Consider the following 22364-nt stretch of genomic DNA (forward strand, 5'->3'; position numbering starts at 1 on the left):
TGCATTGAATCTGGCAGCATGTTTTTGCATACAATGCCTTTTGGAATTATAGTCTTTGAAAACTTGCACCAAATTCCCCACAAATTAAGCAGAGTGCCTTACTATTTGCCTCAACAAAAAAGTAGTCATTTGCAATTTTTCTTTTTGGGGGTTCTTCTTTCTTTTGAGACCTTATAGATAGATGTTAGGCTGGGATTAAAAATATAATAGATAAGAGACTTTATTTGCTTTTATTATGAAAATTAATTGACAGGAAAATAAAAAGCAAGGGTTGGGCCCTTCCACGGCCCTCTTGGGTGCTGATGCAGGGTGAAGCAGATGGCTGCTTCTAAAGTGTGGCGGGTGATGTGTGAGATGCGGCTGAGGTGTGGAAGTACCTTTAATAATCAAATAAGAACGCTTACCTGACTTCTAAATAACATTATATTCCTGATACTGCAACAGTAATTGAAATATTACTGATAATTGCTGCCTTGATAAGTCACCACGAGCACATGTATGTCTGATGACGTCAATTCTGTCTGTGCTTAGAAGATAACACACTGGAAGCTGAACACTGGCACAAAACTGAAGCCACTCATGCATACAAATAGTGAGAGTATATGTCCATTTATTTTACATGACATTGCAACATGTAATTACTAAAAAAACTCAAAATATTTTAAGTAAATTTATGATTGTATGTTGGGCCATATCCACAGCCATCTGGGGCCACATGTGGCCTTGAGCAGAGGGCTGGACACCCCTGGTGTAGACTAATATGACTTCTCCTTTGTTTTAGTCATTCTTGAGTAAGCACAGTTATTCAGAGGAAAGGGTATGTTCCTCAAACAATGACCATCATTTAATTCACTTAATTTGGTTATATATTTTCCTCTTTTTAAAAGCTGAAGTATTAATTAACATATAAAAACAATACCACAGGACATTTTAAGAAATGAATTTTAAGAGTAAGTAAATAATACTATAAAGCTTCAAACTGTTGAGAATCACTATTGAAGAGAAAATAATTTATTAAAGTGCACCCCCACATCCTTGAAAATTAATCCAGGCCAGGAACACCAATCATGTTGCTTTGTTAAACTAAACTTCTTCTTCCCTATAAGCCCAAAATCTTTTAAACTGCATCAGAGATAAAGTGTCTCAGCTGCTTTGTGACTCAATAATGCAAATAATTTAACCTGTTCCCTGTAATTTGAAGTTATGATACTACTTAGGCACTTTTTCCTTAGTCTTACTCCTTTATGTAATTTTTTAAAAATCACTGTTTCATGCAGCCTTGACTTTTCCATGTGCAGAACTAGAAATTAGAGGAGTGCTCCAGTTGATCACTCCAGTCACCATACCAAAGGTGGAAAGCATCACAATAAAAACCTGACACATAACCAATTCAAAATTTTATTTATTTAGTACTGTGAAAACAAAAATAAAAGCTTTGAAGAACCAACTCTAGTAGTTCATAATAAAATAGTGTTCATATACATATGAAGCTTTAAGCTATTTTATACTTAACTGACAAAAGGGTATGTGTTTGTAAGAAAATATTTAGATAAGTAAGTGTATTTTTGTGGAAATGCTTACCTTTCAGAAACAGCCTCATCATGATCCTGTGACAAATCAATCTTTTCACTTGCTTTTTCTGAAGGGTTAGAAGGTGCAGAGTTCACAGAAGTCCTTCTTTTATCTGGACTATTAATGGACTCTGGATTCTTATCCAAATTTAAAGTCTCTGAATTTGCAATCTGTTAATTGGGTAAGGTAAAAGCATTGGAGGAAAGGGTTACTAATTTTGTTCTTTCACACAAAATTAAAGATAGGTAAACTTTAACTTAGAAAATGTTCTTCAAATAGTCTTGCATACAGATGGCAAAACATATATTAAATTATATGTATTTCAACAGCTGATGACCATGACTGCTTTTAAAAAATACTTCAGAGAAATATAAATAATGATAGTACAGCTTGAATTAAAGGAAGGAAAAACAAAACACCTAGGTCAGTTATTTTCAACCAGTGTGCCACAAGAAAATTTAAAAGATGCAGTATGAGTGGAGGGGAGCAAAGGGGAAAAGAATGTGACAACTCTAATAGTACAAACAATAAAACATTAAGAGTTCCAGCAAAGATGGAGGAGTGGGTAGATACACTTAGCCTTCTCACACAACCAAAAGAAGGAAACGACCAATGTAAAACAAAAAACAACCAGAATTGCCAGAAAATTGAACTGTATGGAAGTCTGACAACCAGGGAGTTAAAGAAGAAACATTCATCCAGATTGATAGGGGGGACAGAGACAGGCAACCAGGGAGGAGAGGATGTGTGGCAAGGCTGCCGCTGGCGGACTGGGCAGTCCCCCATTTGCGTGCAGATAAACTAGGAGGAGCAACTGGGGAGTGAGAGAGTCTGTGCAAACCAGGGTTCAAGCTTGGACAAAATGAAGCCTCAGAACCTCTGGCTGTAAAAACCTGTGCAAGTTGGGGCAGTGGGAGAAACTGCCAATCTCTTGAAAACAGAGCAAGAGCTAAGCAAGTGGCATTGTTTCCTCTCTGACCCCTCACCCACATACCGTGCCATAATGCAGGGAAGTGGGCTGTCCTGCCTTGCAAATACCTAAGGCTCTGCCCCTTACAATGTAACAGGTGCATGGACAAATTGAAGAGACTAAGAAATATGGCCCAAATGAAAAAACAGATCAAAACCATAAAAAGAACTAAGCAACCCACAGAGATAGCCAGAGTTCACAACACTAACAATCACAGAAATGATTGACTATGGCTGAAAAATAAAAGAAGAGTGAAGGCTATACAAAGTGAAATAAAGAAAAATATACAGGGAACCAACAGTAAAGGGAAGAAACTGGGATTAAAATCAATAATTTGGAACAAAAGGAAGAAATAAACATTCAACCATAACAGAAGAAGAATTTTTTTATAAAAATGAGGAAAGGCTTAGGAACCTCTGGGACAACTCTAAATGTTGCAACATCCAAATCATAGGGGTGCCAGAAGGAAAAGAGGAAGAGTAAGAAATTGAAAACTCATTTGAAAAAATAATGAACGAGAACTTCCCCTCTCTGATGAAGGAACTAGACATGCAAGTCAGGACACTCAGAGTCCCAAAGAAGTTGGATACAAGGAGGAACACACCAAGGCACATCGTAAGTACATCAGCCAAGATTATAGATAAGGAAAGAATCTTAAAAGCAGCAAGAGAAGAAGTTACCTACAAAGGAGTTCCCATAAGACTGTCAGCTGATTTCTCAAAAGAAACATTGCAGGCAAGAAGGGGCTGGAAAGAAGTATTCCAGTCATGAAAGGCAAGGACCTACATCCAAGACTGCTCTAGCCAGCAAAGCTTTCATTTAGAATGGAAGGGCAGATAAAGTGCTTCCCAGATAAGGTCAAGGTAAAGGAATTCATCATCACCAAGCCCTTATTATATGAAATGTTAAAGGGACTTATCTAAGAAAAAGAAGATCAAAACTATGGACAGTAAAATGACAACAAACTCACAACTATCAACAACTAAACCTAAAAAACAGAAACAAAAACAAACTGAGCACATAACTATAACAGGAACAGAATCACAGAAATGGAGATCACATGGGGGATATATCAGCAAGCTGGGGGAAGGGGAAGAATTGTGGGAAGGTACAGGGAATAAGAAGCACAGTAGTAGGTACAAAACAGAGAGGGGAAGATAAAGAATAGTATAGGAAATGGAGAAGTCAAAGAACTTATATGTACAACCCATGGACATGAACAAAAGGGGGAAAATGCTGGAAGAATAGTGATACTGGGTGGAGGGGAATTATGGGGAGGTTATGTGTGCCATGAGGTAAAAAAGGTTGAAAATCACTGACCTAAGTATTTAGACACATTTTATTCCTATTAAACTAAGTTTTAAGAACTAATAAACACTAGGATTTAACAAAGAAACTTTTTGACTTTTGTTCACTTTTAATAATGAGTGAAGACCATACATACAGAATATTTCAAGTTGCTCTTCTAGTCAATGAGTTTTGTTTAAAACTTAGAGCTGAAACCTATAGCCCATGCTTTGGTTGAAAACTTGCAGTATTCAAACTATGTATATATTAATCAATACAAAAGGATCAATTGATTGTCCAACTCATGGACTATCCTAATGGGTAACATGAATAAAAATGCAGATACAAAAGGCAGAATTCTGAAACACTGTATTACACGTGCAGATTTTATATGTAGAAATAAGTTCAGACAATGGAAAGTAACTGCAAAAAGCACTGGTATTCTATTAATTCCAGGACAACGTGGCACAGACTCACTTTACCCTACTCCTCCCTTCAAAGCACAACTAAATGCTTTAGAAATAATTCAGTAGATAATCATAAAATGCCTCTGAAAAGTGGAAAGAAAAGGGCAGACTGCCTGGGGACCTCAAGATTGAGGAGTAACACCACAGAATTACCTGAGTTTTCTTCTTATTATTTAGATATCCTGCAATGTATGCCAGAAAGGCCAGGGACCTGTCCTACTCCTGAACCCTACTCCTGAACCCCCGAGCGGTGTTGGCTGGACCCCCACTGCACACCTGCAAAATCAGCAGCCAGATTCACCGCAGCAATAGTGTCAGCTAGGTTCCCACTGACACATGTGGTAGCATGGGCTCTAACTGGCTGCAGTAGAAATGTTATCAAAAGCCAGCCAGGATAGAGGGGAAGAAGGGGCGTGGGGAATGGGACAATTGTAATGGCATAATCAATAAATTTTTTTTTTTAAATCTAGCCAGGAACTAAACCCCAGAACTCCACACCTAAAAGAGCAGTGGGCGAAATCCACTGCAATGTCAGTAGGGCCATCTTCTCTTACTTGCTACAAACGACAGTGGGCATGGACTACTGAGGCATCAGCAGTGTCCCTGCACCATATCTGGGGCAGCTGCAGGCCTAATTTACTGTAGTGGCAGTGGCCACAGGCCAACATTTCCTAAACTTCCCAACCAACATCAATGGGAAACCCAGGCAGGACTTGCAGGGATGGTATAGGAGAGCCAGTGGAGCCAGCAAAATGAAGTCAACTAGGAGAGCACTGCAAAAATTTAGAAGAGTAAACTGTCATTGAACTATAACTCACATAAGGAGTCCAGGATGTACACTTTAAATCTAAACAGGGTAACTGAGTGCTGAAAGAAAGTCAAATGCCTAATCTCTTCGAAGAGGTCTCTGTGTAACTGAATGCTCTGACCTTTTGATTTTTCTAAGGCACTAGGCAAAAGCTTGTCCTGATACACTATTGGCTTTCTCTCCAGATCATGTTTTAGGATCTTCTGCAATCTGAATAAGTAGTATCAGAATTTTCCAAATCAAGTCCTCCTGGATCCTTTTGGCTAAACAGTACCTCCTTCAATTTACCTCTTCCCTGTCAGATTTTACTATAAGCAGCAAGAAACCAAGCCAAACCTTCCATACTTTGCTCAAGAATCTGTTAGCCTAATACAAATCCAAGTTCATCACTTACAAGTCCTGTTTCCATATCACTGTAGGACACAATTCAGCTAAGCTTCCTGCCAATATGTAGCAAGAATCCTCTTTCCCCATTTCCTTTTGAGTCCTTATCAACTGTGATTTTAAATGTTCATATTTCACTAAGTCTTTTTATGAAGATTTATATACTCTCTTTGACTATATAGGTTTTCTCTAAGGTGCTCCTCATTTCCTTTCTGAGCCCTCACTTGCAGTGTTTAACATCTATGTTTCTACTAAGAGTCTGCTCAAGGAAGTTCAGGATTTTAAAAAACCATGCTCCTTAATATTCTTCCAGCCTCTACCCATCAACCCATTCCAAATCCACTTGACATTTTTAGCTATTTGTTATAGCAGCATCCCACATGCCCTGGTACCACACTCTGTATTAGTTTCCTGAGGCCACTGTAACAAATTATCACACACTGGGTAGTTTAAAACAAATGTATTCCATCATAGTTCTGGAGGCTGGATATTTGAAATCAGTTTCACTAAGCCAAGATCAAGTTGTTTGCAGGGCTGCATCCTTTCTGGAGACTTCAGGGAAGAATCTGTTTCCTTTTCCCAGGTTCTAGAAGCTGCCAGCATTCTTTGGCACATAGTCCCTTCCTCCATTTTCAATGCAACCATTCCAACTTCTGTTTCTATTGTCTCATCTCTTTCTTCTGCTGTGACCTTCTTATGTACTCTTATGAGTACCGAGCCCTCAGAATATCTCTCCATCTCTATGGTCCTTTTATCATATAAAGTATGATAGTCACACATTCTGAGAATTAGATCATGGACATCTTTCCATGGCCATTATTCACCACTCTCAATCGCCTTGGCACAATTAACTTGAAAGTGACATTTACACAACATTACACCTAGCATTCTTTTTAAGTATACGTGAAACATTCACCAAGGAAACTATACCTGGGACTACAAAAATAAGTATCAGTTAATGTTCAAGTTTGAAATTTTACATAGTATGTTCTCAGACTAAAATGCAATTGGATATCAGTAAAAACAACATACCTAGAGAAGCACCAAGTGTTTGGAAATTAAACACACACTTCTAAATAGTCAAAGAACATTACCCATAAGGGAAATCAGAAATTATTTTGAACTGATAGAAAACAAAAATACAATTTATCAAATATATCATCTTCTGCACTGAGAAGATGCTGAGAAGATACAAGAAAAAGCAGTGCTTAGAAGGAAATTTATAGCTTTAAACATTTTCTAGTAAAAAAAGGTAAAAACTGATGGTCTTTCTCAAGAAGCTGGAAAAAGATTATATCCAATGTAAGAGAAAGAAACTAATAAAAAATAGAAAAGATACAAGTGATAGAGAGTTAATAAGATTTTTTAATTCCTAGCAAGACTGATTAAGAAAAAACGGCTTATAAGTATCAGAAATGAAAGAGAATATATCACTACAGACCTACAAATATTAACAAGACAAGGGAATTTAATTTTATCAATAGTTTTATGCTAAAATATTCAACAACTTAGATAAAATGAACAAATTCCTTCCAAAAACAGTTTACAAAACTGATGCAAAATTAAATAAAAAATCTGAATTGCCTTACACCTATTAACTGAATTTTGAAGAGAAAGTTTTCCTATAAAGAAAGCTCAGAGGTGGAAACTATCAAACATTTAGGAAGTAAAAAAAATCTTACACACTTTGAAAAAACAGGGGAAGGAATACCTCCCAATTCATTTATTGAGAAGAGCACAAATATGATACCAAAATGAATAAAGACACTACAAGAAAAAAGAAATCCAGTGAAGGTACACTGAAGATTACATCTGAATTTTATATAAGAATATAAACAGACACTAAACTCTACTTAATTAGATCTATGTTAAAATGTTTTATGTGTAAATTGCCAAGTGTATTTTGATACAAAATATATTTGTACTTAACGTATCATATATAAAGATGGCTTAACGGATGACTAGATTGACAGATAATGAGAAAAACAAATATATGGTTAAAGTATATTAATCATATACTAAAGGTAGAATTTCGTAGCTGAGTATACAAGGGTTCACTGTAAAACTATTTCAACTTTGCTGTACATGTATCACCATGATAAAATGGTGGGAAGGTGGATAATCTCGGCAATCAGAAATCCCCTCTCTACTTTATTAAAGTAATACATGTGGCATTTACTTTTGGTTACCTAAGGGTATCTGCCTCAAAGATAAAGTTATAGGAACATTCTAAGTATCAATTTATTATCTTTTAATCCCTCTGAGTTTGGAAACACATTCATTCTTTATAATCCAACAACTATAATGTGGGCTAAAAAAGTTAGTAAAATTCCTATGTGTTTATACCAACCTTACAGTCTGTATTACTGGGTAACATGTTTGGATCCAAACAATTCCTTTGAGATAATACCTTTGTAATACGCCTTTGAAGTTTTGCTACTTTTGCCTAGAAAAGAAAAACAAGTAAATATGTGACCAGAGTACTAAAAATATAGAGAGATGGAGAGAAAACTATTTTCCAAAGCAGTTTTGAGAGACTTAAGCATACACCCAAATAAATCAGAAATTCTTATATAAGCCAAAGATTTAAATCCTACTGCTGAATGGATAAAGATGTAGTATATGTACAATGGAATAGTATGAAGCCATTAAAAAAGATAAAATATGGTTATTGTGTCAACATGGATGAACCTTCAGGGTGTCATGGCTAAGTGAAATACGTCAGACAGGAAAGACCAAAACTGTATTAATCTCACGCAGACAAAAAACAAACAAAACAAAAAAACACTCTTATCTATGGGCAACGGATTGGTGGTTACAAGAGGGGAAGGGTAGGTTGGAGGAGGGTGAAATGGGTAAACGGGGTCAAGGTATGGAGATGGATGGAAACTAGACTTTTGGTGGTTAAATGCACTACAAATATACAGATACTGAATTATAATGTTGTACATCTGAAACTTTATATGTTATAAACCAATGTTAACTCAATGAAAAAAATAATGTTTGATGCTAGTATGACATTCTAGAATGGAAAATAAAAGCACCAAACTTCTAATTGATCCATAATAAAATTGATGTTGGTAGAAACACCAATCAGCAAGTAACCCTGAAACACACACACACACACACACACACACACACACACACACCCCAGACCTTGAAACTGCTTCTATAAGCTCTAATACAGAATATATTTTGAATGAAAAGAAAGATCCCTGCCTATATATTAAGCCTGTCAATTGATACAGAATAGCTGACATTTCTAAAAGTATTTGTCAAAGGCAAATATTGCTGTGATATAATCAATTCTGTACCTATAGAAATTTGGTACATCAGCCTTATGGCCAGGGATATTTGGGTCTGTTTTACTGTTTTCCTTTCCTAACATATAAAATATTACCAAATTTTACTTTTTAAAAGGACTCGAGTGAAATCAAATGAAATTAGAAACTTACGATGAGTTCATCAGCTATCGCTTCATGTTTATTCCTGCACTGTATCTTCCCAATGCGTTCGGTCAATTCTCTCAGTTTGTTATCAAATAATTTGTAATTTATACTATAGCTCTCCTGTTGAACCAAATGTCTGACCTAGAATTTTAAAATAAAAACCAAAACACCCCACGTTTCAAATTTAAAAGCAATTTTATTCTCTACTGCTTAAAAATAGCTTTGTTCTCTTTTGGATTTTCTGTAAACAATATACCTATACATTTATATTTATATTACTATACCAGTAAGTTTTATAAAATTTGAATATCAAATTTAGCAAAACACACCTAGTAAATCTATTCTCCTAGAGCTTATTTTAGTTTCCTATAGTTTCAGTTGAATTCCACAGTACACATTAAAGGGCAATAAAAGCCTATATCCCATTTACATTTTTTAATGACCATAACCTAAACCTACTATTCCATTGAACTCCATTTACCTGAAAAACAGAGCCAATGAAAATGGTTAATTGGTCTCTAATAGAGATCTAGCAAATTATGCAAGTTTGACCTTTGACCCTGCCATGAACAGTTATACGACCTCTGGGAAGTCACAACATCTCTGAGCTTCATTTTCCTTCTTCACAAATGGGTAGGTGATACAATATTGAATGAGAGATGCTCATAGGATTTTTATAAGAACATTATAGACAACATTCAGAAGAGCTCCAAAAGATAAAAAACACTGAACTGATATGAAAGGAAATAAATATACAAGATCACCTTTATAAATACAGTTTTATAGGGGGGTGACTTATTGTTAAAATTGCAGGGACAATTATGTGGTGTTATGTTATCTAGCATAATGCATGCTATTCTAAGAGATCATGATAGCTATAACATGAAATACTGATTCATTTCATTACCTGGCTGTTTTTTAGCAAACAGACTGGTGTATTTTCAAGAAGCATATCTAATCTCAGTGCTCAATGATATGAACAGCTCTGATTATAGATTCATTCAGAAACATCTACTGTAGTTATTTGGTCAGTGTGTATGGTTTTGTAAGCAACTTTTGTAACAGAGAAGGTAGACTATCATACAATGACAAAACCTGTCATAATACATTTAAAGTATTTAATACCTATATTTACAACTTTATCCTATTACCTTATTTTTCAGTATATAAGATGCACTCCCCCATTTGGGAGGAATAATGGTTGTTAATGCTGCTGTTGAGTTCTGTTTACATTTACATTGGTGAAATATTATGTTATTAAATATTTTACCATATATTTTGCTTCAAAAATTTTTTTTTCAAAAATTTTCCCTATTTTCCTCCTCTAAAACCTAAGTGCATTTTATGGTCCAAAAAATATGGTATTTGCTTCTTGGTGCTCAAAACTGAAAAACAAAGTTTCCACCTTAAACTCTTATATACTGACATCACCTGGATAATTAAGTCATATATTCAGTAATTTTGATTATTCCCAAGGATTTTCCTTTTCATTTTCAATTGCTCTTGTTCTTTAACAGTATTTCTACTTATTTCTTCTGTAATGTTTCATTAAGATTTTTTTCAACAGTTTCTCAACATTAGACATGATTGTCATTACTTTCACAACTCTTAAAATACTTAATTAAATTAATAAGGGCTTAAAATATGTGTTATATAAATAATTGCTTAAAACACATACTATTTTCACTGACAGTCATTGTCTGTCACCCATGTATGGTTTTTATGGATTACTGCATGCTTGCAAGTTTACTAGCTGGGGTCAATATGTGAAGTTCATACACAGAAGAACCTTGGAGAAAGATCTGTTTTGAATATGGGAATACTGTTTTGATGACAAGCAAAAGCCACACAGTGTTTGTCAAACTTCCCTGGTGAGGAAGAACCACAGGGTTACTTGTTATAATCACAAATCCCTAGTCCCTCTCCTGGATTTACTAAACAGAATTTCCTAGAAAGGGGGCTGAAAAGTTATATAATTAACAAGTATTACTAGTGATTCTTATCAGTTAAGTTTGAGAAAAGAGCAGCTTAAAACAACAGTCTTCAACTATTTCTTGAGTGAGCCCAAGAAACCACAATTTAAAAAAGTACTCCTGGTAATTCAGATGGAGGCAGACTGATAGCTTGATTATTTTGGATTAAATGCCACCAAGGGGTAATTATTCTTGGTTAGGTTGACATTTGTTCTCATTTAGTGGTGGTGTTCCTTATACAGAAGGCAGACACAATAACCTCCACCAAATACCTCCTGAATGTCTTCTGCCAATAGTAATGTGTCCAAATTATAAAATCAGATGGAAGTCCTAGGTCCAATTTGGAGACGACAAAGTGGCCTAAAGAATGGTATAAGACTGGCAGTTATATATCCCCAATATGCCTCAACTTTCTAAAATGGTGGGTACAGTAACAAACTTGTATATTAAACTAAAAACCCCTCTACTTCGGTAATTTAATCAGAACCAACTAGGCAAAGATCCTTAAGAAATCTCAAAAGAAGAGTCATGGGCTCCAGGACTCTCTCAGCAGGGAAGAACAACATCAGAATGGGAGACCCTATTCCACTGGGACTCAATCGAGAAAAAACCATGTAGGTTATTTAATTTAGATGCATTTTAGAAACTTTACTGTTTGGACAGGAATCAAAACATCAAATGAGGGTAAGCTAGCCTAGTAATTTAGAGATAGGTAAAAAGATAGGAATTAGCTAAAACTCAAGTTGTCTCTGAAGATTGTGCAAGAAACTTCCAGGTAGGGGATGGATGGAAGTAGAGTGGGAAGATAAATTACATTTCTAAACATCACTGGGAAGGACTATTTTCTGTGCCAACTTCGACCAACTATTTTGTGAGGAAGATAATAATGAATGAAAACCCTGATTTTCCATGCCATTGAAATGAACACTTCCAAGGATTACTTTGTAATTATGTGTCCATATTTCTGAATTCAGTCACCAATCACTGGGAATAAGCCACAGCAATAACTGCCAACCTTTTGCTTAAACTACATCCAATTTACCATAATTATGCCCTCTTCCCTGCAAACAACAGAATATTTACATATATTTTATTAGTGTCTCTTTGGTCTTCCTGAAGAGAGTAGGAAGTAGAAAGGGAAAACTGCTGACTTATCCGTTAAGCTGGTTTTGCATGAGTCTTTCAAAAGACTTCCAGGTATTATGTGAATACATATTTTTATAATACTATGGAACTGTAATGGCTGTTTTAAAAAACAGTAGTGCTCTTGTTTCTCAAGCAGTTAGCAGGATAGTCTGAATTGGGACTTTTTTTGTTCCATTACAGCCGTCAAGGCATTAATTTACTACTTAATGACTTTAGTTGTAGCATTCTAGTGGTAAATATGCACAGTAAAATAGGAAAAAATGATGATTGAAACAGGACCTACTAAAATTGAATCTCATTACACTTAAGCTAAGCGTTGATCAGACATGTATAAAAATTGTAATACAATGAGATGATATGGGAGAAAAATGAAAAGCAAAATGTACATTTAATGATACTATAAAGCAAAATGTCAGCTAATAACAGCATATCTGTGTAAACTTGGAAATTAGGGCAAGGAAACCAGAATGTAACAGGACTTTGCAATGAACTTTTGGGTTGTCTGAGTCTAGGAAATAGTGATCAGTTGTGATAATGTCTACAAACAGCTATAGATGCAGACCAAAGAACCCTATTACCAGTACAAAATATATTTTTCAGCAAAGCTCAAGGTCATGCAGTGTCTGATTCAAAAAGAGATTTAAGCCCCTTCTCTTTCTACCAGAACACCCTACCTTGATTACTCTGCATTGGATCATTCTCAAGAAACTAGCAATATTTTGGAAATGTAAATAATTATCTTCCCCTAATAGCTCCATCTGCTAATTCAGTTTTAATATACCAGGTTTGCATCAAGTGAAAGTCATCTGTACTAAGTCATGGAGATTAATTAAATTTTACCATTTTTAACTAATCAAACGTAAAAGTTTCTAACACAAATATTTAAGTACCAATATTTTACCTGTTCCACCAATTCTGTTTGCTTTTCCAGAGCTACACAAATATTTTCATTAATTTGCTCTGAAGTTTTCATGCGCTTAACATTTTCTTTGTTTTCTGAAAACATCCTCTTCTTTTGATTATGGCCTTGGGGAGATGAAGAGATCAGAGATAAAAATATTCCTTCTAATGAAGGAAACAGGAAAATTCTCTAATTTAGGAACCCTCTAAGCAAATGAAAAAACTAATGTGATCATGGCAGCAGTTTTTAGAAAATGCAATTGTATAAAAAATTGTAACAATCTTTTTCTTTTTTTTTGATGAATATCCTAGATAGAGTTCTGGTCTCAGATACACTTTCCCTCCAACCTTATTTAATACACATGTATCACCTATTTAATACTGACAAAAATCGAATAAACTATCATTTAATCCTCCATATTTTATAGTTACTTAAGTGGTCACAATATCTATAAACAGTTACTTAAGCAGTCCTACATATTTTTCACAGGTGACCCTATTTTGAAGCAATTTTACATTCATCTTGTTCAATGATCATTCTGCAACCTAGACAAAAACACAAGATTTATCCTATAAAATCAGTTTTTTTCATTTTCATTAAACTACAAAAACACCCTACTTCTAATAAAATGTACTTTAGGTTTTTTAATGATTTCATGACCCTAAAGCTTCACTGGTTAATTATTTGATGTGTTTCACCCTACACACACACGTATGTACACGTGTATGTATTCTTACTATATATCAGGTCAAACTTGGCATATGATTTACAGGTCAATTCTATGGAAAATAAAGTGGGTTCACAAACACTTAAAAAAACCCACACTTTCTTTCAACTAACCTATTAATCTAATAAATAAAACCTCAAAATAAAAAAGGATATAGATGAAATAAACAAAATAAATGCCATGAACTACCTTTTGATTTTTTTTGCACTCTCATGGAAAAGTGACTGATTTCTTCTTTGACAGAATTTACTTCCCTTTGGACCTAGAAGATACCGTTTCCCCACCCCACCAAGAATGGTTCGGAAACAAGATACTCAAATATTATTGTCACTGTCTACTTTTTTCCCTATATAGGGTGGAGAAAAAGTACATTTACAGTTGTGAGTATGCAAAACACAGTTTACTCTTATACATCATTTATTGATTATTGTTATTTTCCATGCAAAAACTATAAACCTATTTTTTCCCCACCCTGAATGCACTGTTTCTACATCTGAGACTATAAAATCCCCTCAAAGAGTAATTATTTTGATTTGCACAAAAGGTGTACAAGTATACACTTACTGTTACTCCTATCTGTGTCAAGTGACGACAGCCGTGTTGAGTCTGTATTTTCACAATCTGAAATGCTGGAATGACAGGCTCTACAGGATTCTTCACCTTTCAAACTGTCAGCAGTACAGTTACTAGAAATTATTGAATTCACCACCATATGTGTTTTATCAATAGGGACAAAATGGGTGTCTGAACTTACAGTCAATATGTCATTTTGCCTTTTATAATGTGTTTGTAATTGGGAAACCATCTTATCAATTCTCTTATCATCCAAGGAATTGATTACTGTAGACTCTGGCATTTGAACTATACCACTCAATACACTGCGTGGATCACTAGTGGATTTCAGATTACAATCCACTTTGTGCTGTTCAAAAGAGGATCTTGTTACATTTGCCTGATATTCAAAATGGTTTTCAGAAGTGTTTTGTGAATCTTTTGCATCTTGTGTAGTCAGTTTCCTGTGAGATTCTATTGGTTTGCTTGGCTTTTGGTAAAGGCATACAACTTGTTCTTCAATGTACTGCAATCTTGTTTCCAAACCAAATTCTAGTGGTTTTACTACATTGTGAGAAACTACATTACTTTTCTGCGAGCATATTGAATTTTTGGTAGAGTCCAACGAGGGAGCATCACTTTCAGAATGTCTACACTTGTTATTTATGACACCAATACTTGAATTCTGATTATCACTTGACACATTATTCCCAACTGTTGCTGTTTTCAGTGCTTCAACATTCTTTGACTTATTGAGGATCTCTCTTTGCTTCCGGCAACTGGCAGGCATTGTTTTTTTTGCTTTTAATATCTTCCGTTTACTTCTATCTGGACTTGCCATCTTTCACATCCTAGAATTTAAGATAGCATATTTAAATGCATTTCTCCAGAAGACTAAAGCTAACATTTATTTATAATATTAAAACAATGTTGACTTCAAATAGAATAAAATATATACGAACAAATTTAACCAAGACCTATACTTGGAAAATTATAAGACACTGAAGAAAGGAATTGAAGAAGATACAAGTAAGTGGAAGCATATACCAAATTCATAGATAGGAAAAACTGACATCATTAAAATGTCCATACTTCCCAAAGAGATCTATAGATTCAGTGCAATTTCTATCAAAATGCCAAAGACATATCTCACAGAAACAGAACAAATATTCCTAAAATTTATATGGGAGTACGAAAGACCCTGAATACCAACAGCAATCCTGAGAAAGGAGAACAAAGCTGGAGGAATCATGCTATCTAATATCAAACTATACTATAAGCCTATAGTAATCAAAACAACAGGATACTGATATAAAAACTAAACAGATTTCCAGACAAGATGGAGACATCGATAAAAACACTCTGCTTCCTTGCACAACCAAAAGAAGGATAACCAATTTAAAAACAATACACAGCCCTGGCAGGTGTAGCTCAGTGGACTGAACACGGGCCTGTAAACCAAAGGGTTACTGGTTCGATTCCCAGTCAGGGCACGTGCCTAGCTTGCAGGCCAGGACCTCAGTGGGGGGCACCCAAGAGGCAACCACACACTGATCTTTCTTTCCCTCTCTTTCTCCCTCCCTTTACCTCTAAAAATAAATAAATAAATAAATAAAATCTTAAAAAAAAAAAAAACAGCCATAACTGACAGAAAATCAAACTGCATGTAACTCCAACAACCAAGGAGTTAAAGAAACATTCATTAAAGAAACATTCATCCAGATTGGTAGGAGGGTGGAGATGGCAGTGGGGAGGAGAGGACCCACAAAACCTCTAGCTGTAAAACTGTGGGGATTGTGAAGGCAGGAGAAATTCCCAGTCTCACAAGAGAGTCTGTTGGAAAGTAGGGCTAGAGCGAAGCGAGCCAGCGGCATTGTTCCCACTTTGATGCCTCCCCCACAGACAGTGCCACAATGCAGCAAAGAGGATTGCCCTGCCCTGGTTCTAAGGCTGTGCCTCCTTACAACATAACAGGTGTGCAGAGACAAAGAAATACCACCTAAATTAAAGAACAGATGAAAACTCCAGAAAAACAACTAAGCAACAAGGAGACAGCCAAGCTATCTGATACAGAGTTCAAAACACTGATAATCAGGACAATCACAGAACTGATTGAGCTCAGTTGCAAAATGAAGAAAGAAATAAAGGCTACACAAAGGAAATAAAGGAAAACATAAAAGAAACCAACAGTGAAGGGAAGGAAACTGGAGCTCAAATTAACAATTTAGAACAAAAGGAAGAAATGGAACAGAATGAAAGAACAAGAATTCAAAAAAAAAAAATGAGGAGAGGCTGAGGAATTTCTGGGACAACTTTAAACATTCCAACATCCAGGGGTGCCAGAAGGAAAAGAGGAAGAGCAAGAAATTGAAAACTTACTTGAAAAAATAATAAAGGAGAACTTTTGCAATCTGGCAAAGGAAATAGACTTCCAGGAAGTCCAGGGCACTTAGAGTCTTCCAAAGAAGTTGGATACAAGGAGGAACACACCAATTTAAATCATCATTAAATTACCTGAGATTAAAGATAAGCAATTTTAAAAGCAGCAAGAGGAAAGGAGATAGTTACCTACAAAGGAGTTCCCATAAGGCTATCAACTGATTTCTCAAAATAAACCTTACAGGCAAGAAGGGGCTGGAAAGAAGTATTCCAAGTCATGAAAGGCAAGGACCTACATCCAAGATTACTCTATCTAACAAAGCTATCATTTAGCATGGAAGCGCAGATAAAAGTGCTTGGCATAACACCAGAAACTTGGAGGAAAGCCAGGTCAATGATAGCAGTGTAGCAGCTCCCTCCCCTCCCAGGGCAGTGAATTCCCAGAATCAAACGCCAGGAGAGACTTAAACGGGTAAAGTCACTGTGGGGGAGGGTGGGTAATGAAAAGACAGCAAGCACACCCACTGCTGATTTGTACCCAAACTAGAGCAAGCAGAGGTCGCAGGCTGGCTAGTTCCAGAGTGGGGGGGATCCTGGTGGCAACTGGAGCTGGGAGAAGAGGTGAGCTTCGACTGGCTGAGACTGAGATAGACTCTGGACTTGTCAGTGAGTTGGAAAGTGTGGAAAGCCAGGCAGTGGCATGGAGCAGCAGCAGCAACAACAAAGACATTTTTCCAAAGGGGAACTGAGGTGCACTGGGCAAGGATCTTGCAGGCACAGCTGCCCGGTCAACAAAGGACTGTGGGTGAGATTTGCTCCCACTCAGTGCCCCTCACAGATTGATCAATGGGGTGCAAAGTGAGGTGGTTTATCAGCAACAGCATGGCGTAGCTGGGTAGAGAGTGTGGGCCAAAAAATGCTAGGAGGGCCTAGGCTGGAAACTGGGTACTTGTGATTGTTGTAGCCCAGACTGAGTACCCCCATCCTCGACAAACCACCCGAGAGGGAAAACAGAGCCCAACCCCCAATGCCTACAGGAGCCAGGAAATCTACAAAACTGGCTGGGAAGGCTTAACCAGCTGGGGGGCTTTTCCTTTTCTTTCCTTTTTTTTTTGCAAGAGTAGGATAGTAAGAACTGGACCTGAGAGAAATCAGAGACAAATCCAGAAGGAAGTGAGAAGGTAAACACCAACAGCTGAGACAAATTTCACCTTGCTCTTCCTAAGAATATCTTGCATGTTTTTAATTTCTCTTCTTTTCCTTTTAGTTATTTTTGTTTTTTTCTCTTTCATATTGATTTTAATTTTTCTTCTTTCACTTCACTCATATTCCAAATAACTTACTACTCTTAGGTCTTTTACTTTTTATTCTTTTCATTCATATTATAATTTTTTTATATTATTGTTATTCCAAATAACACAAAGCATCCTTCCCTGGTCTTAATCCATTTTGCCATCTTCATGAGCTTTATTATAGTTGTTGTAAACTTTATTTTTTCTCATTAAATGCTATGTTGCTGTCACTTACACTCACTATTTCTCTTCCATCTAACCTCCCATAAGCACTCTTCCTTCTCAAGTCAGCTCACATTCTTTTTTTCCCTCTTATAAGAGGGAAAATATTTTCCACCTTTTATAAACAGTTGCTAGTTGGACAAAATACCATGGTTATTGCTGTACTTCTCCAACAGAACTCCTATTTGTTCAGTATTCCTTTGTACTTGAAATCCTACAGATTAATCTCCATTTTACACCATTTTGCCTTCCCCTGCCCCAATCAGTTGAGTGAGGAATTTTATTTTATTTTCCCCCCTTTCTCAACCTGGGCTTTATTCCTTATGTCAGGCCCAGAATTAGATAAAAGTAGCCAAGAGGAACCCGAGGCAGGCTCTAGACTGACTCAGCGAGGAAGATAGAAAGTACAGAAAGTACAAAGAGTGCTGAACAAGATAACCGCCTTGTGCATGACCTTGTCTTTGCAGAAAAGTATCCATTGGTGCAAGCAGAGAACATAGCCATGTGTGTTCTCTCGAGATAGCCAATTGCTAACAGCTACATCTGCTTCTGTATTTGCTTGCTTGCTCACCCCAATAAAAACCCTAGGCTGTAAGCGCCAGGCACGACGACTCTCATTTGCAGCCTCTTAGCACCGTGTCTCCGGACACCTCGAGAGTTCGCCCCTGGGCAGGTAAAGCTTTGGCCAATAAAGTTCCATCTTAAACTCCTGAAAGCTTCTGACCATTTGTTGCTGGTGTTGGTGGATGCCACATTTACTCTTATTAGTTTGCTTCCCTGATACTCTCAAAATCATTTTTCTTTACAGTAGACATCTCATATTCACTTTGTGTTTTTGCACAATATTCTTATTTCCAGTCCACCCCTATTACACTTGATTAAGTGATTGTTGTTATTGACCCTGTTGTGGTTTTTCTGCAATTTTGATTCTGTTGGTCTAATAACTTTTCAGTTTTACTTCAAACCTCACAGTATACTCCTCCCTTTTTTTTAATCCATTGTCCCCTTCATCCTTTTGTGTTTTACTTGTGTTTTAAATTTTCTTCTCTAACTTTTTTCACCGTGGTTCTATACCTAGTCTTATCAATTCTCCTGCCTCTTACCACTTGATAATGTTTTCCCCTCTTTTAGTCATCTCATATTCCATTTCTCATAGCTTGTAACATCTGTAATCTCTCTTCACCTTTATCAATCTCTGCTCAATTGCGGTTGAGATTGCTGATGTGGCACGGGGTTCTTTTTGCTGGCATAAGATTGGTTGTCTGGTAATACTGCTTTGTTAACCAACACCTGTACAACAGTAAACCCACTGGAAGGGAGAACCCGCCAACAAAGAAGCCACCAACAATTAAACCCAAGTATAACGAGCCCACAGAAACAGAAGCACAACTTATAGAGTGTTTAGACAAGGAGATCAAAGAGACTGCACTACTGAGTCCAACAGAACTCTTACCACATAAGTCCACCCCATGAAAACAGGCAGGCAAAACAGAGCAGCCTGAGATACAGAAACAAACAAAAACAATCACCTAAAATGAGGAGACGAAGAAAGAAACTGCAATAGAAAGGAATGGAATAATCCCCAGTAGAAGACATAAATAAAATTGAGGCAAGCAATCTATTAGATATAGACTCCAAAAAAATGCCTATAAGGCTAATTCAAGGAACTCAGTGACAATTATAAGGAACTGAGTGGGAACTATAATAGCATGGAAACTATAAACAAAAACCATGAAGAAATGAAAAATACAATATATGAAATAAAAAATACACTAGAGGAATTACCAGCAGGCTGGATGAAGCAGAGGACTGAATTAGTAAGCTGAAAGACAAGGTAGGAAGAAATACCCAGGTAGAGCAACAGCATGAAAGACTCAAGATGTATGAGAATAGCTTAAGGGAACTCTAGGACAACATGAAACTAAGCAACATTTGAATCATAGGAATACCAGAAGGAGACGAAAAGGAGCAAGTGATAGAAAACCTGTTTAAAAAAATGACAGAAAACTTTCTGAACTTGGAGAGGTAAAAAAGCATGCAAGTTCAGGAAGCACAGAGAGTCTCAATCAAGATGATCCCAAAGAGGCCAACTCCAAGATATATCATAATTAAAATTCCAAATTTTAAAGACAAAGAGAGAATCTTAAAAGCTGAAAGACAGAAACAGGCAGTAACATACAAGGGAGCTCTGATAAGGTTATCAGCTGATTTTTCAACACAAACACTACAAATCAGAAGGGAATGGCAAGAAATATTCCAAGTAATGAAAAACAAAGGCCTGCAATCAAGACTACTCTATCCGGCAAGGCTGTCATTCAAAACAGTAGGCAAAATAAGGAGTTTTCCAAATGAGAGATAGTTAAAAGAATATACCTCCAAACCAGCATTGCAAGACATGCCAAAGGGACTGCTGTAAGATGAAAGTTTAGAGTGAGAGAGGGGAACACAGACAGAATATGAAAAGTTGTAGTGGGTAAGTACCTTTCGGTAGTAACATTAAACATAAATGGATTAAATGCTCCGATCAAAAGACACAGGGTAGTTGAATGGATAAGAAAGCATGACCTGCAAATATGCTGTCTTTAAGAGACCTACCTCAGAACAAAAGACCTACACTAACTGAAAGTGAAGGTTGGGAAAAAAATATTCCAAGCAAATGAACTGGGAAAAGAAAACCCAAGGTAGCAATACTTATATCAGACAAAATAGATTTCAAAACAAAGGCCATGAAAAAAAAAAAAAGAAGTCCACTTCATAATTCTAAAGGGAAGCATTCATCAGGAAGCTATAAACATTGTGAACAGATAACACCAAACATATGAGCAACCTTATATGAACATATAAGGAAAATCTTGGAAAACTTCAAGAAAGATATAGATAGCAACACACTTATAGTAGATTTTAACACCACACTGTCACAACAATGGACAGATTTCCAAACAAAGAATCAACAAGGCCATTGTGGCACTGAATGATATATTAGACCAAATGGGTTTAACAGGACCTTTCACTCCAAAGAAGCAAAATACACATTCTTTTCAAGTGCACAAGGAACATTTTCAAAGCTAGACCACATGACAGGACAAAGACTCAAAAATTTCAAGAAAACTGAAATCACATAAAGCATTTTTTCAGATCATAATGGCTTGAAACTTGAAATCAACCTCAAGGGAAAAACTCAAAAACAGTCAAATCCATGGAGCCTGAGTAACATGTTATTAAACAATGAATGAGTTAACAATTAGATCAAGTAGGAAATCAAATAGTTTCTGGTAACAAATAAAAATGAACACACAACAGCCCCAAACTTATGGGACACAGCACAGGCAGTCTTGAGAGGGAGGTTCACAGCAATACAGGCCTACCTAAAAAAGTAGAAACATTTCAGATAAACAACCTGACCCTATATCTATGAAATCTAGAGGAACAACAAACAAAACACAGAATGAGTAGAAAGAAGGAAATAATCCAGATCAGAGCAGAATTAAATGATACAGTGACTAAAAAAGCAATCCAAAAGATCAATAAATCCTGGTTGTTTGAAAAGATAAATAAAATCAACAAGCCAGACTCATAAAAAGAAAAGAGATGACCCAAATAAATAAAATCAGAAACAAAATAGGCAAAATTACAACCAACACCACAAAAATATGAAGGATCGTAAGAAATTACTCTGAACAAATATATGCCAGGAAATTTGACAATCTGGGTAAAAGCTAGAAACATATACTCCTCCAAAACTGAGTCAAGAAGAAGCAGAAAGTTTGAATACATCAGTATCAGCTAGTGAAATTGAAGCAGTAATAAAAAAATTCCCAGCACACAGAAGTCTTGGGCTAGACAATTCACAGAATTTTAGCAAACATTTAGAAAAGAGCTAACCCTGATTCTTCTCAAACTATTTCAAAAAATTCAATTAGAGGGAAGGCTCCCAAATTCTTCTTATGAGGTCAGTATTATCCTAATTCTAAAACCAGATAAAAACATAACAAAGAAAGAAAACTATAGCCCACCAGCCTCAGCAATTTTGAGAAAGAAGAACAAAGTATGAGGGATCACAATACCTGATATCAAACTATATTTCAAGGCTACTGTAATCAAAACAGTCTGGTACTAGCATAGAACAAGATATGTAGACCACTGGAACAGTATAGAGAGCCCACTAATAAATTCATGTCAGTATGGTAAGATAATATTTGACAAAGGAGGCAGGAACAATATGGAGTAAAAATAGC

General features: G+C 36.2%; 1 protein-coding gene across 2 annotated transcripts in view; it reads right to left on the reverse strand.

Moving 5' to 3' along the window:
* The window catches only part of ATF7IP2 (activating transcription factor 7 interacting protein 2), a 97581-nt gene that overhangs the window by 38887 nt on the left and 36330 nt on the right, over positions 1–22364 (reverse strand). Inside the window, exons 2-6 of one of the 2 annotated variants that reach the window (XM_053672158.1) lie at positions 14249–15087; positions 12958–13082; positions 8944–9078; positions 7839–7934; positions 1582–1742 (exon numbers count right to left, since the gene is read on the reverse strand). In XM_053672158.1, the coding sequence (XP_053528133.1) occupies positions 1582–1742; positions 7839–7934; positions 8944–9078; positions 12958–13082; positions 14249–15077 (1346 nt within the window). In that variant the 5' untranslated portion in view covers positions 15078–15087. The remainder of the gene's footprint in view (positions 1–1581; positions 1743–7838; positions 7935–8943; positions 9079–12957; positions 13083–14248; positions 15088–22364) is intronic. The other variant, XM_053672159.1, reaches the window with a different exon arrangement.

This window comes from Artibeus jamaicensis, unplaced genomic scaffold (genome assembly GCF_021234435.1).
Source record: "Artibeus jamaicensis isolate MK-2021 breed Jamaican fruit bat unplaced genomic scaffold, CSHL_Jam_final contig_729, whole genome shotgun sequence".
NCBI classification, from domain to species: domain Eukaryota; kingdom Metazoa; phylum Chordata; class Mammalia; order Chiroptera; family Phyllostomidae; genus Artibeus; species Artibeus jamaicensis.